This window comes from Ahaetulla prasina, chromosome 4 (assembly GCF_028640845.1).
Source record: "Ahaetulla prasina isolate Xishuangbanna chromosome 4, ASM2864084v1, whole genome shotgun sequence".
Classification (NCBI taxonomy): Eukaryota; Metazoa; Chordata; class Lepidosauria; order Squamata; family Colubridae; genus Ahaetulla; species Ahaetulla prasina.
In genome coordinates, this window is record NC_080542.1 from 20,073,865 (window position 1) to 20,087,397 (window position 13,533).

Sequence of the window (13,533 nt, forward strand, 5' to 3'; positions counted from 1 at the left end):
ATGTGCATACGCCGATCAGCTGGCCAGCGCGCATGCTCACTCAGGAAAATGAAAGGCCAGCTCTTCCAGTTTCCGGCAAGGCCAACTGATCAGTGCGTTCGCATGCACGGCAGAAACCTGGAAGAGGAACAGGTGATGCTGCACATGCCAGGTGACATGGCTGCATGTGTGCCATTTGGGGCATGCATGCCATAGGTTCTCCATCATAGATCTAAGACTTTACATGATCCTGCCAAGGTTAAAAAGTATCATAAGTTGACACTGATGAAGAGGAATATTTCTGAAGAGGGTCTAGCATTCATTAAAAAAAAATGAAGTAAGTGAGTATTTTCTGTCATTTATTCACTTATTTGAAGTCACGCAACTAGGCTTAGTATTGCAGAACAATCCTATTTCTCCTCACATCCAGCAAGCCAAATCTTCTTTTAGAATATTACCATTTAAAAGTTCTTCTCTTCACCTCACAACCAACATTTAGGGCCAGTAAGTGGGCTTACTTCCCTACTGGATTTTGTCCTTTTCTTCATAATTTTACCAAATTTACATTTGTCCCAGGATTACCATTCTTCTTTCAGATGGATGCTACAATTCTGGATGCCCAAACAGCCAGGCAGAATGCCAGCAGCCAAGCCCTCTCTCACACACAACCTACGCACACCGCCTATCAGCCAATTAAAACTTAATTCCTTCTAAAAAGAACAATGCAGTAGCCAGGAAGTAATCAGGCCAGAAATCTAGAAGAATTGTTTCGCCATCGCATGACCTGTCTATTCCCTAAACACACACATGTAGAACATAGAAGATAGAATAATAGAGTTGGAAGGAATGTTGGAGGTCTTCCAGTCCCAAACTCTGCTTGAGCAGGAGACCGTATACCATTTCAGATAAATTATTGTCCATTTTGAAAGCCTCCTCCAAGCCTTCAACTTCTGAAGGCAAGCTGGAAATTTCTTCTTAGTTCTAGGTTGCTTCTCTCCTTGGTTATGTTCCATTCATTGTTTCTTTTCTTGCCTTTTGCTGCTTTGAAAAATAGTTTGACCCCCTCGTCTTTGTAGGAGCCCCTCAAATATTGGAATATACTGCTGTCATGTCTTCCCTAGTTCTTCTTTTCATTAGATTAGACATACCCAATTCCTATAAATATTCCTTGTATGTTTTAGCCTCCAGAACCATATATATGTATATATACATACACATATATGCAAGTCTTGGCGTATTCGGGTTTTTTCCCATGTAAGGTTGAGAGTATCTTGGCGATGTTTTGATGAAGTCCCACTCGTCATCTTCAGGCTGGTGCTTATGGCTTCGTGCTTCTGCGAGCAAAGTGTGGTCGGAGCTGCCGTTTCTCTATAAATACTGGTGGTGAGGTGTGGAGAGCTGGCTTTGTTGCTGTAAGCGGGTTGGTTGGCTGTGTTGTTACATCTTGAGTGGTTGATGGAGTTGATGTTTGCAGATTAGTCGGCTGTTTCATAGCATCCTGTGTGGGTGTGGTCTTAGCTGTGTGCCCATTAGTCTTAACAACCTGGGTAATGGGCTGTGCTGCAACATCCTGAGACTAGTGCTATGACATCCTGAGCACTGTGCTGCAACACCCTGGGGAAATGGCTGTGATGCAGCACCCTGGGCTCTGGCCTGGTTCCGAGTCTGAGGTCCTGTCATGTATTCATGGCGTGTGTCAGCTTGGGGATCGGAGGGGGGTGCAGCAGCTGGTGATGCCGCCGTGGTCTGGCTTCTGCATGGTGGTTGTATTTGTCTATGGGATGGGTTTGGGTTTGAATCTGGTGAGGATGATTGGTGGTGGCATCATGTGTTATCCTGGGTCTGGTGTCAATTTTCGTGGCTTCGAAACAGCCGACTAATCTGCAAACATCAACTCCATCAACCAATCAAGATGTAACAACACAGCCAACCAACCCGCTTACAGCAACAAAGCCAGCACTCTACACCTCACCACCAGTATTTATAGAGAGACGGCAGCTCTGAGACCATGCTTTGTTCGCAGAAGCACGAAGCCGTAAGCACCAGCCTGAAGATGACGAGTGGGACCTCGTCAAAACGTCACCAAGATACTCTCAACCTTACACTGGAAAAGACCCGAATATGCCAAGACTTGCATACCTATACCCGTGAAAATCTACGAAAACAAATACACACACATAGATATACACACACATAGATAGATAGATAGATAGATAGATAGATAGATAGATAGATAGATAGATAGATAGATAGATAGATGGATGGATGGATGGATAGATGAATGAAGTGGTGGTTTGCATTGGTTCAGCAGACGCGGTGGCTAATTTTTTGTAAAGTTCAGTGAACTGGCTCCTAAATGGCCAAACTACCATGCATGCACATGGCAGTAGCAGAAGAAGCTGTATCAGATCACCGGGGGGTGGGGAGGAGAAATTACTAAATTAAGTAGGAAAGCATAAGGAGAGGGGAAAAAGAGAGAAAAGAGTAGATTAGTGGAGAGACTTAGCCAGCCATCTTTGTACAAGCTTTGCTCCATATTTGTTTGAGAAGCAGCCACTGAGGTTTTCTAGCGATGCTCAGCTCAGCAAGTGCTCTTTTGAGCATGCACCAGAAACCCGAGCATGCACAATGTTGCAGAGGACCCTCTTCACTTGGGGTTTGGCATCGGGCTTCAGGTCAGGTCTTCCTGAGCCCTGGTTGTCCCCACAGCTTCCGACGCAGCTGATTTCCAGTTGGCCTGTGGTAGGACTCAAACCTGCCGAGCCCCGTTTCTCCTAAGATGGTGAATGAAGGCAACAGCTTGGAAAGGATGGCTAGAATGGGCGGTGCTGCCCCTATGAACCCCTCGAAGCTAGCTGAGCTCGATAAAAATACCTTAACCCAGAAATGCCTGGGTTCCAATGCTTTTATTAGCCCGCATTGTTCATATAGTAGAGGCTGTTTCTTTATCTTGCTAGGAAGGTGGTCTTTCTCTAGTTCCCACTTCTGCTGCCTGTGGTCCCCCTCAAAAAGGCTAATCTCTGGATTTCTTGTCAGATGGGACCGCACAGTTGTGCATTACACAATGCCGTACATACATGCTGAGCAAAGCCCACCTAGTAGACAGGCAGAGTTAGAATTATGAGGACGGTCAAAATGGATCTTGGGTGCTTGTATTGCAATAGAGGGAGGGAGGAAGTAAGAGGAGGAAGGAAACACTTCCAAATTTCAGTGTCATTTTAGCCTAACTAGGTGGCTCAGTGGCTAAGACACTGAGCTTGTCAATCAGAAAGGTCGGCAGTTCAGCGATTCGAATCCCTAGTATAGATCTCCTACGTGAGCAGGGGGTTGGACTAGATGGCCTCCAAGGTCCCTTCCAACTCTGTTACTGTTACATCATAAGGAGAGAAACGGGAAATGAAGTGGCTGGTGGAGGAGCAGCAGGGAGAAGAAAGAGGGAAAGCAGCCTCCTTCTTCCCTCGTGCGGTCCACTCCATTTCCCGTTTCCCTGGTCAGTGTCTCTTCTACCATCAGGCAGAAGACATCGATGAATAGCCAGCCAAACAAATAGGCTTAAAAATAGTTTCTATCCTTGGGCTGCCAATCACTCCACGCACATGTGGAAATGTATGACTAGTTTTTCTTTTTCTTTTTTCTCCTTAATTATTTGCCTAGGGATTATTCTTTATACTATTTATGTTGTTTGTCATTTTTTGTCATGGATTGCACCAGTGAGGCTAAAACCAATTTCATTGTATACATGACAATAAAGGCTATACTATACTTTCTCCATTGCAACGCAGCACCCACGATCCACTTTGAGCGGGAGAGGTTGGGGGATGGTCAGTCCCCATTCGTGGCAGAGAACCAGTTGTTAAATTATTTGAATCCCACCACTGGATGGATGGATGGATGGATGGATGGATGGATGGATGGACGGACTGACAGAACATATATACTCCATAGGCAGGAAAGACTCAAGGGTTCTGAATCTCTTGTTTTAAGAGCATCTTGTAACATATATAGCCATGACATCTTATTAATGACTAAGTAATTACACACAATCACAGACAATTCCTTGTCTGTAAGGCAGGGCTGTAAGGCAGGGGTAACCCTGGCAACTTTAAGACCTGTGGACTTCAACTCACAGAATTCCCCAGCTAGCATGAAGTCCACAGGCCTTAAAGTGGCACCAAGGTTGGTATAAGGCAGAGGTCTGCAAACTTGGCTCTTTTAAGACTTGTGGACTCCAACTCCCAAAATTCCTTGAAGTTGAAGTCCACAAGTCTTAAAAGAGCCAAGTTTGCAGACCCTTGGTATAAGGTATCCACCAGAGCTGCCTGTATCTTGTATCACAAAGGAAGCTAAAAACAAGTCTTGGTTAACAGAGCATCCCAAGATACATGATGTGCAACTGAAAAAAAATGTAAGAGGAAACTTCTCAACTTACCAATTCTCTCTCTCTTCTTGAGAATGAGTGTTGTTTGGTCTAGTCAAGCTGGATATCAGAATCTCCAAACGTGTTATGATGGGGTTGCAAAGCCTGGCCAACCACCCATGGGCAGGTTCAGCAGCATTCCATGGGCAAGACCCTGACACAAGACAATGGGCTGTTTTATAATTAAGCAAGGAACTAGACGTGTAAGAATACGATTGGTTACCCAAAAAATCCAAAAACAAAAGGTATGTAGGTCAGATTTATGTTGGTCAACAACAAAATTTTCTCCTAGCTCCAACAGTGGTCTATATCCTTTCCCATCTAATTCTAACAAAGTACAGTGTTTCTCAGCCTCAGCAACTTTAAGATGTAAACTTCAGCTACCAGAATTCCACAATCAGCATGGCTGGTTGGGGAAGTCTAAGAGTTGAAGTCCACCCATCTTAAAAATTGCTGAGGTGGAGAAATGCTGGTCTAGAGCAGTGTTTCTCAACCTTGGGAAGTTTGAGACGTGTGGACTTCAACTTCCAGAATTCCCCCAATTCTGGGAGTTGAAGTCCACACATCTCAAACTTCCCAAGGTTGAGAAACACTGCTCTAGATCATCAAGGAAAGGAGGAAGGAGTGTAACTTGATAGCAAGTTGTAGACTTTGTTGACTTTGCACTTGTGTTCAGTGCTTGGCATTTTCAGCAAATGTGAGGCAGACTTTAATTTTTTTTATTTGCTTAAATTTTAATAAACATAGTAAAAACTAATAGAACCAAATTAAACAAAAAGAAAAAGACAACAGAAGATAATAATATAGAAGGGGCTTCCAATTTGCATCATACTAAGCGTAAACTAATATGCTAACTTTTAACCTTTCTTTTAAAGTTACCAATTTAAAAAAACATCTTCTCCCCATAGCCTTTTATCCAGAAATCATCATCTTTTCAATCCTGGTTCAGCAAAACATACATTAGGAGTTAACAGAAATATTAAACAAAATACCGTAATACCAATGGAGGAGAATATGTATAGCTCAATGTTGAATCACTTGTGGAGTCCTTGATGCTCTCTGAACTTGGTTGTTTTCTTGCAGACATTTCATTACCCAACTAGGTAACATCTTCAGGTCTAGAAGGGAATGGGATGTACTCTCTTGTCTATATATAGCAGCTTGCCCTGTCAGTATAGGTGGGGGTGAATTTCTTTTTGGTACTTCTTTGATTATGTTGTTATTTAAACTGAAGATATTACTTAGCTGGGTAATGAATGTCTGCAAGAAAACAAACAAGCTGAGAGAGCACCAAATAAGAATCATTTATCCCTAGCCAAATAATTCAACCTTACTGTATATTTCTTCTTTTTGCTTTGCACAATCTTGACCTTTAAATCCTTCCTATAGCATTGCAGGATTTGATCTTTCATCACTGTTTGGTATTTAAAATAAATCTTCAAAGACATTTCAAAACTACTATCCACATAAAGAGACAATATCCAGGTTTTCTTGTCAAAGCTGTTCCAAATCCAAATCCAGATCCCTGATTTCTCTTTTGTATTCCTATTTTGGTAATTTCATTTTTTGTGGTCTTCCATGTCTCCAAACTCTATAATATTTAAGTCAGGTCAGTGTTTTTTTAAAAAAAATATTCTTATTGCCTTGTAAAAGTTTATTCATTGAAATCTGTATTCTTTCTGAGATATTAATATCTCTCAATATTATTATTTCAGAACAAGTAAAAAAAAATCTCCTTTTTTCCCTGCCTTTTGCCAATTGTATATTATTTTAAATTTTGAAGACTCTCTTTAAAATTTCCTAAATCTAATGAAGAATGTAAAACTCACCTGGTGCCAGTTTAAGTTTGCTGTTTTGAAGGTCTCTAATATTCATAAAATGATTAAACTGAACATTTCCAAAAGTGATTAGAAAGGGAGTTCGTCATGAAAGGCTCTGCTCCTGCTGTCCCTTGATGCTGTCCCTTGGCACCCAAATGGGTGAGAGACCTTTGTTTTATGGTCTCACAAGGACCTGTCAATCAAAGCAGTTGTGGGCGATCTCTTGATTTTTCTTTCTTTGGAGAAATTTGAAGAACCAGTTTAACTTGGCAGTCTTTCATTCTACATAGCGGTTGTCATCTTGACCCATTTGCAGAGACGTCTTCAGTCTGCCATGACTCACACCAGAATCCTGTGGGAAAGCATCTTTCCAAAAAGATGCTGCCTGCCTGTGCACGCTTGTAATGGATGTGTGGATGACCTTGGGAATGAGGGAAAGAGATGTGGCTTAGGGAACGAACAGATAAGAGAGAGAGGAAAGAGCCCTCCATTGCTTAACAGTCAGAAGAAGAAACTTAGGAAGGACCCACCGTAATGGATCACACACTTTAAAGTGGCAGTGAAAAGTTTGCACCTTAGACTTGCAAGATTCTGTTAATGTAAAGGTAAAGGTAAAAGGTAAAGGTTCCCCTTGCACATATGTGCTAGTCATTCCTGACTCTAGGGGGTGGTGCTCATCTCCGTTTCAAAGCCAAAGAGCCAGTGCTATCAGAAGACGTCTCCGTGGTCATGTGGCCGGCATGACTCAATGCCAAAGGGGCATGGAACGCTGTTACCTTCCCACCAAAGGTGGTCCCTATTTTTGTACTTGCATTTTTTACGTGCATTTGAACTGCTAGGTTGGCAGAAGCTGGGACAAGTAATGGGAGCTCACCCCGTTACGCGGCATTAGGGATTCGAACTGCCGACCTTTCGATCGACAAGCTCAGCATCTTACCCACAAAGCCACCGTGTCCCTTTTCTGTTAATGTAGCCTTACAAAATTGTAGAATTAGCTCATGTAGTCATGCTTCCAACAAACAGATTAGTGCGCATGATTCTTTGAGGTAGAAGAGGTCAGAAGGATCTAAAAGAAAGCATACAGATAATATTTAACATACAACCATACATTTAGTGACCATTCAAATTTACAATGGCCCTGAAAAAAGTGACTTATGACTGTTTATCACACTTTACAGCGTCCTCCTAATCAAAATTTGGCAACTGGCATGTGTTTATGACGGTTGCAGTGTCCCAGGGTCATATGATTCTCTTCTGCAACCTTCTGACAAGTAAAATCAATGGGGAAGCCAGAATCACTTAACAACTGTGTTGCTAACTTAACAATTGCAGTGATTCACTTAACAACTGTGGCCAGAAAGGTCATAAAATGGGGCATTAATCATTTTACAACTGTCTTGCTTGTGCTCAGTGGGGATCTCAAGTCAAAAACTACTGATATGGTTCTCTCAAAATGCTTTATCTGCAGCCCTCATCGTCTTTCCCAGGTGGATTTGTCCTTAATGCAGAATGACATTTAAAGCAGGGGTCTCCAACCTTAGCAACTTTAAGGTTTGTGGACTTCAACTCCCAAAGCTGGCTAAGGAATTCTGGGAGTTGAAGTTCACAAGCCTTAAAGTTATTAAGGTTGGAGGCCCCTGATTTAAAGGGCCCTGGGTTGTCTAAACCAGGTGCAGATAAAAGAGAGTCAGTTGTTTGAGGAACCAAAGCATCATCATCATCATTCCTGCATATAAGTCTCCGTCTTACTTTCAGGAGGATTAGCAGCCTTGATGTACACTGACACAGTCCAGACGTTTGTCATGATTGGAGGCGCTTTCGTCCTGATGGGGTTTGGTGAGTAGGTTGCTGATGATACAAAGACTGGGTTTCTTCTGACGTCTCAAACTGCGGAACGTGGGTTCCAGTAGCCTCACACATAAAAAAGCACAATGGAAGTAGATACAGATAATCCTTGATTTACGACCACTTGCCTAGTCACTGCTCAGAGAAGGGAGGGTCAAGCTATTCTCCAAAGCACCTAAAGGCAGGACAAGAAGCAATGGATGGAAACTAATCAAGGAGAGAAGCAAACTAGAACTAAGGAGAAATTTCCTGACGGTGAGAACAATTAATAATTAATTCTCTATAGGGGGAGTTCAGGTTATATTATTTTAGCCATTTATAATGCTCTGGCATTTTTATCAAAACTGATACTCTGAAATTTTTGTCACTAAAGGGCAAGAATGATGGGAATCCTTATAAAGCAAATCTCAATTTTTAAAGACAAAAAATAACACCATTTCCACAGGTTTACCAATTTTTTGTACATTTTTTTGAAAAAAAGAGGCATGATTTAAACTAAAGATAAATTGGATCAGTAAACTTTTCAAACTAACCCTTGTTTTCTAAAATCCTTATGACGAACATAGTTATATAAGTCTTTTGATTTTGCACATGTAATGAGATTCTGCCATTTTTGCAATTACATATTCATTACTTCCTGACCTTCGAACCTTTCGCCGCGAACTTAACACACATCTATTTATTTGCGCAGGACTGGACTAGAATTTTAAATTTTGAATTTGGTTTTAACGGGGTTTTATTATTTTTATTGCTATTTCTAAATATTCGGCCTTATTTAATAAGTTTTTTAATTGATGTTTTATTCTGTATTTATATGTATGTTATTTATTAGGCTGAGTCCCTTGGGAGATAGGGCGGTATAAAAATGCGAATAAATAAATAAATAAATAAATAAATAAATAGTTAAATTGCTCAGGTTCAACTGATCCTATCGATCTAAAAAAAAAGTTAACTTTTAAAAAACTGTATCAAAAGGCCTGCTATGCAGTGGTGGGATTCAAATAATTTAGCAACCGGTTCTCTGCCTTAATGACCGGCTGGGAGGGTGTGGCCATGGTGGGCATAGCCAGGGGATGTGACAGGCAGCATTCGGCCTCCTTTACCCGCCCTGGGAGTTATGGGTCACAGGGGGGATGTGGCGCCCCTCTGCTCCCTGTTTTGGGCCTAGGAGGCCACCCTGCAGCCTCCTGGGAGCGAAACGGGCCATGGGGGGGGGGGACCTCCCTGAAGTCTCCTAGCCTGCGCTCCATTTTGGGCCTAGTAGGCTTCCCTGCACTTACCTGGGAGCCAAAACGGGAGACGTGGGGACTCCTGGAAGGGGAGGGGAGGGGCCAGCCAACTATTTAACTACCGGTTCGCCCATACCAGCCCGAACCAGCTGAACTCCATCATGCTGGAATGCAATTTCATTGCACAGGGAAAAATCAGAGGGAGGGAAGAGATCTCCAAACTGGGAAACAGGAAGTGTAATGTAACGTGCAAACATCTGAATAAAAATGCAATTTCAGTTCCAGCGTGACCATGACTCTTCCCATACAGCCTTCAATGAAATCGGAGGTTATCAAGGATTATTTGACAAATATATGGAGGCTATTCCCAAGCAGACACTTTCACCCATTCCTGCCCTCTACAACATCTCACCTTCCTGCTACCTGCCCCGTGAAGACTCTTTTCACATGATCAGAGATGCCACCACTAGTGATCTGCCCTGGCCAGCTGTTATCCTCGGTCTGTCCATCAACTCTCTCTGGTATTGGTGTAGTGACCAGGTACAGAATGATTTTTAGGGAAGGATAAGGGGGAATAAAAATAATGTGTTCATTTCTGAGGAATCACAACCTTTTAGTCTGGATTAAACTCACAGTTCCTTATTTACAAAGCAACAGAGCTTCCTAGAAGCCTCCCACTACCTATACATCGGGGTGAAATCTACTTACCTTCCTTACCGGTTTGGAAGTGTACATACCGCCCATGCACTCTCGCTTCATGCACGCACGTCACGTGCACGCAAACCTTTTGCGCATGTGCAAAAACTTCTGCGCATGCACAGAAGGTAAAAAACACATGGGTGGGTGGAGCTTTGCTCCGCCATCGCTACCAGTTCACCGAACTACCGGCCACGATCATTACTGGATCATGCGATCCAGTCCGATCCGGGAGCATTTCACTCCTGCTATAAATGATATTAAATCCTGCTATTATGCCTAAGATGGTTAAAGTTTTCCTAAGGCTTTCAATTGGAAGTAATTAATCAGAATAGAGTTGGAAGGGACTTTCGAGGTCTTCTATTCCAACCCCTTTGCTCAAGCCGGAGACCTTCTACCATTTCAGACAAGTGACTGTCCAGTCTCTTCTTTAAAAATCTCTAGTGATGAAGAACCCACAACTTTTGAAGGCAAACTGTTCCACTATCCTAACTAACTGTGAGAAAGTTTCTCCTTAATTCCAGGTTGATTGTGCATAACCTTTGATTATGACTCCTGTTTGTTTGTTGGTGTGGAAAGAAAATTACTTATATTTAAGGCCAAGCCTCTGTTAAGCTGAATTCTACTTCTAACTTTATATCCATCTTGCCAATAGTATAGTTGTTCAACCCCATATATTGTACCTAAAGAGGATACCCTAGAGCAGAAATGAAGAAAATGGCATAGATGTTTTACAGCAAACCTTCTCATTTGCATCCCATGTAGGTGATAGTACAGAGGTGCCTGGCCGGGAAGAACTTGACCCATGTCAAAGCTGGCTGCATCCTTTGTGGGTACCTCAAACTACTCCCCATGTTCCTCATGGTAATGCCTGGCATGATGAGCCGGATCCTGTATCCAGGTAAAGGTGATGGCTGGAATGTAGATATCAGGAAAAAAAATGAGAAATGGTTAATCTAACTGAGCCAAAGAACAGTCTCAGCTACTACAGGTAGTCCTCGACTTACAAACACAACTGAGCCCAAAATTTATTTTGTTAAGCAAAACAAGGGGTTGAGTTTTGTCTCATTTTATGACCTTTCTTGCCACAGTGGTTAAGTGAATCATTGCAGTTGTTAAATTGGTAATACGGTTGTTAAGTGAATCTGGCTTCCCCATTGACTTTGCTTGTCAGAAGGTCACAAAAGGGAATCACATGACCTGGGATATGGCAATTGGTTATAAATATAAACCAATTGCCAAGCATCCGAATTTTGATCATGTGATCATGGGGATGTTGTGATAGTCATGTGAAAAATGGTCGTAAGTTACTCCTTTCAGTGTAGCTTTGAACAGTCACTATATGAATGATTGTTAGTCAAGTGCTACCTGTACTGGATACAAGATTAAAGGGGAGAATTTAGAGATCTCTGGAGCCAACTCAACCAAGAAAAACCTTCTCCAGCTTTGGCAGGGTTCAGATAGCTGAGAATACAGATTCTAGTTCCAGGTTGATCTAGAATATTGTGTAACACAAAATCAACTGTATTAATGTTGTATGAATTGTAAATATTAATTCATTGTAATTGTAAAAATGTATCAATTTTATTTCAAACAAGGAAACATATCTAGTTACTGATCTAGTTACAATAGAGGCAGTATTGAGTTTTGTGATGTTCTCAATCTTGGTTTACTTATTGCTTATGAGCATTTCTTTTTCCCTCCCAGCCTGCGGGTAGAAGGGACTTGAAAGCCATTCCAATTAAAATTCAACTGGTGCTTTATTCACAATAACTTTAACCCAGAAATAATCTTCTTAAGAAAAATATATGAAGATACATACCCTCTCTTCACTTAAATAAAAATAGCTCTGATAAAATCTAAGAGCATCCACAATATAAATATTCACAACTGAGTGACCATTTCCTCAGATGGAGACTGTTACTGTTCATTTCTTTACCACCCAAAAGCATGTAGTGCAAAAATAAATATTATTAACAATAAAAAGTATTGTGAAGAGAAGTGTTATGAAGAGGGTTATGGCACATGTCTCTAAAACATATAAAGAACGGTTGCTGGAATTGGGTACGTCTAGTTTAATGAAAAGAAGGACTAGGGGAGACATGATAGCAGTCTTCCAATATCTCAGGGACTGCCACAAAGAAAGAGGAGTCAAGCTATTCTCCAAAGCATCTGAGGGCAGGAGAAGAGGCAATGGGTGGAAACTAATCAAGGAGAGAAGCAATTAGAACTAAGGAGAACTTTCCTGACAGTTAGAACAATTAATCAGTGGAACAACTTGCCTCCAGAAGTTGTGAATGCTCCAACACTGGACATTTTTAAGAAGAGATTGAACAACAATTTGTCTGAAATGATATAGGATTTCCTTCCTGAGCAGGGGGTTGGACTAGAAGACCTCCAAGGTCTCTTCCAGCTCTGTTTATTCTATTCTATTCTATTCTATTCTATTCTATTCTAGTCTAGTCTAGTCTAGTCTAGTCTAGTCTAGTCTAGCCTAGCCTAGCCTAGCCTAGTCTAGTCTTTTCCATTCCATTCCATTCCATTCCATTCTATTCTACTCTACTCTACCCTACCCTACCCTACCCTACCCTACCCTACCCTACCCTACCATTCCCCATCCTTCTACCAGCCAGAGTGATTAGCTATATGTGCAGGATTCTTAGAAGAGGCTATCAAAGAACTCAACTCAAGCATAAGGCCCAAACCTAAGTTTAACACTACACAATTTTACAATTTAGCATTATTTTCTATTGATTTGTATATACAGTCAATCACACTACGGAGGCTTTCTTCAGAAATCACTAATATTGGTCAGCTGGCAGTCGACACCCCCAAATTATCCTCTGCTTTGGATGAATCAGGTTTCACCTCTGTGATCCCAAAGTATAAATCAGGAAGGTTTTGTGAAGTCCTAGAATCAGTGTAACAGCCAGGACCTCCCTGTGAATTTGTTCTTTGTTTTATCAGCAAGGCAAGCAATTCGTTTAATTTCCAAGCGTGTAAAGAGATTCTGGCAGTTACAACAACTAAACAGGCTGGATTACTTTTCCTGTTGTCCTGTAGCTTTGTGATAAATGGTAGTGAAGTGGCAATCACGGAGGGGTTGATGTTTGTGCAGTTAAACCGCTCATGGTCTAGTGATTAGGACACCAGGCTAGAAAACAGGAGATGGTGAGTTCTAGTCTTGATTTAGCCATGAAAGCCAGCTGATGCCCCCAATTCTGTCTCAGCCCAATCCACTTCACAGGGTGGTTGTTCTTATGGGAAAAATAAAAGGAGGAAGGTCTGTTAGTTATGTTCACCGCCTTAAGTTATTTGTAAAAATAATAAAGCCTAATTTTGCGATCTTTTTTTTTTTGCAATAGTCTTTAAGCAAATATGGCGGTTATAAAGCAATTGCCAGGGTTATTAAGTCTACCTATTGTTTGCTATGGGGCAGTTTTTGCCAGAATCTGGAAGTAAAGGCCAGTTTCTAGAAAAAACAGCATAAATCACACCTATATGACTGTGGGTGCTGGCAATGGCCATAAATGCTGGTTGCTGGAGT

General features: G+C 41.6%; 2 protein-coding genes across 3 annotated transcripts in view; one reads left to right on the forward strand and one right to left on the reverse strand.

Moving 5' to 3' along the window:
- LOC131197082 (putative carbonic anhydrase 3) overlaps positions 1–8,106 on the reverse strand; it is a 68,980-nt gene extending 60,874 nt beyond the window's left edge. Inside the window, exons 1-4 of one of the 2 annotated variants that reach the window (XM_058180713.1) lie at positions 7,966–8,106; positions 7,154–7,282; positions 6,226–6,637; positions 4,409–4,550 (exon numbers count right to left, since the gene is read on the reverse strand). In XM_058180713.1, coding sequence (XP_058036696.1) covers positions 4,409–4,550; positions 6,226–6,271 — 188 coding nt within the window. In that variant the 5' untranslated portion in view covers positions 6,272–6,637; positions 7,154–7,282; positions 7,966–8,106. Of the gene's footprint in view, positions 1–4,408; positions 4,551–6,225; positions 6,638–7,153; positions 7,283–7,965 lie in introns of those variants that run through there. The other variant, XM_058180711.1, reaches the window with a different exon arrangement.
- Positions 1–13,533, forward strand: part of SLC5A2 (solute carrier family 5 member 2) — a 30,003-nt gene that overhangs the window by 8,177 nt on the left and 8,293 nt on the right. Inside the window, exons 7-9 of the mRNA XM_058180718.1 lie at positions 7,972–8,052; positions 9,601–9,830; positions 10,752–10,887. Of these exons, the coding sequence (XP_058036701.1) occupies positions 7,972–8,052; positions 9,601–9,830; positions 10,752–10,887 (447 nt within the window). The remainder of the gene's footprint in view (positions 1–7,971; positions 8,053–9,600; positions 9,831–10,751; positions 10,888–13,533) is intronic.